The sequence below is a fragment of the Austrofundulus limnaeus genome, unplaced genomic scaffold (assembly GCF_001266775.1).
Source record: "Austrofundulus limnaeus strain Quisiro unplaced genomic scaffold, Austrofundulus_limnaeus-1.0 Scaffold45, whole genome shotgun sequence".
Taxonomy (NCBI): Eukaryota; Metazoa; Chordata; class Actinopteri; order Cyprinodontiformes; family Rivulidae; genus Austrofundulus; species Austrofundulus limnaeus.
This window is the reverse complement of record NW_013952447.1, coordinates 109305-111085: the sequence shown is the minus strand read 5'-3', so window position 1 is coordinate 111085 and position 1781 is coordinate 109305. Positions and strand designations below refer to the sequence as shown.

Sequence of the window (1781 nt, the reverse complement as noted above, 5' to 3'; positions counted from 1 at the left end):
CTTCTTTAGATTATTATTTTTATGTACAGTGCCCTGAGACCACGTATTTTGTGACTTGGCGCTGTATAAATAAACTGAATTTAATTTAATTGAATGTAGGCTACATCTAGAACCACACCTACCAAAAATAATCCGCTAACTAAACATAGATTCACTAGCTTTAAACAAGTAAAAAACATGAAAATAGATCAAAATAACAGAAGCTAACACTAACAGAACTGTCCCTGAGTCTGAGTCACATGCCTTTGTCTTCTTTYAGCTGAAGACTGGTGGAACTGACAAAACTACTGATGTTACACTGTTAGTTAGCTTTTATCAAACAGAAACTTGGTAAAACCTAATTTAGCAGAGGCTAATTTGTCCGCTACTTTCAAAGTTAATAAAACAGCTAATCCACTAAACCAAAGGCTGTGTGCAAATTCAGAGGCCTGGTCCTCCGAAGACCGAATTTGTCAATATGAGAATGATAATAATTCAAATATATTGATATTTTTCTAATTTTGATCTAAGGACGGGAGGCTAGACCGTCCAAATTAACAGCCACTTTTCTCCGGTCTTTGTGGTCGACCAAGAACCCGGCCCACCTAGACCTTGTAGGCCGGGTCCTTTGAATTACCCAGCCTCTGAATTTGGCCACAGCAAAAAAATTAGTTCTGCTCTCAGCTGATTAGCAGAACCATACTGTCAAGAACTCGTTAAGGCAGCCTAATTAAAAATGGCTGCTTACCAAAGATAAAAATGGTCAGTTAGCTACAGATACTGAGCTAAACGTTGGTGTGGTAGTAGCTGAGAGTCATCCTCATTGTGAATGCTAACTGTTTGTAAAGTTTTCCTTCAGTTTGGATCTAAACGTGTTTTCCTGAACAACTCTTTGAACCTGGTCCCGCAGGGGGAGGCAGTGAGGTTGCGGCCCGGGCGCTCAGCCTGCCGGACCTGAACCAGGTTCAGACCCAAGCSCTCCCAGCTGGCCTTGAAATGGAAGAACGCAGCGCGTTGGAGGAGGAGATCGGCCACATCGACCGCATGATGGAGGACATGGAGGCGAAGGTGAACGTACTGCGCTGGATGGTGGAGCCCCGCAGGCCGCAGTACGCCGACCCCATCAGCAGCGCCGACAGCATGGCTCTGGTCTCTGTGGACGAGGAGCAGCCCGGGTCCACATCCCAGCCTCAGAGCCAGCGCAGTCACATCTTTGTGCTTGTGTTGCTCTTCACCGTCATCGTAGTGGCAGCCATTTTATCTGTCTGTGTTTTCATTTTCTCATGAACAAAACCTTAAAATGTTTTCTGTAAATCATTAAAACTGGATAAATGGCGAGTTTTGTTTGTACACTAGTTTTTCTTTAAAGCTTTTAGATTATTTGAAAGGAGCTAAATGATTTTCTGTTAGTTGAAATTAAATGAATTCAAAGCTGCTTTGAAAGAGGGCCTGACTGATAATTTWAACTTGTTTAATAAATATGGTTTAATTGATCATTGCATTTTCTCTGCAAAGTTTTTGATACAAAAAAAAAACATATTTTTTTCTTGTTGCCGTCTGGATGTCAGACACTGATGCCTGTTTTAACTTGAGATTGATCATCTGCTTTGTTTTATTGTTGGACAGCCTACATATTTACAATTCTTTATTATTTGACTTTTTTATTTGATTGTCAGTCTATCTTTTTATATTTTAATATTTTTTTTACTGTAAAGTTTTTTCATTTAAAACAAAACAACATAAATTCAACATACAACAACAACAAAATAAATCATAAATTAAATGAAAGGTAGCAGCAGAAG

General features: G+C 39.7%; 1 protein-coding gene across 1 annotated transcript in view; it reads left to right on the top strand.

Moving 5' to 3' along the window:
* Nucleotides 1-1329, top strand: part of rgs9bp (regulator of G protein signaling 9 binding protein) — a gene marked incomplete at its 5' end in the record, with an annotated part of 3855 nt that extends 2526 nt beyond the window's left edge. The window contains 1 exon segment of the mRNA XM_014007822.1: nt 890-1329. Coding sequence (XP_013863276.1) covers nt 890-1266 — 377 coding nt within the window.
* Nucleotides 1330-1781: the final 452 nt, after the last annotated feature.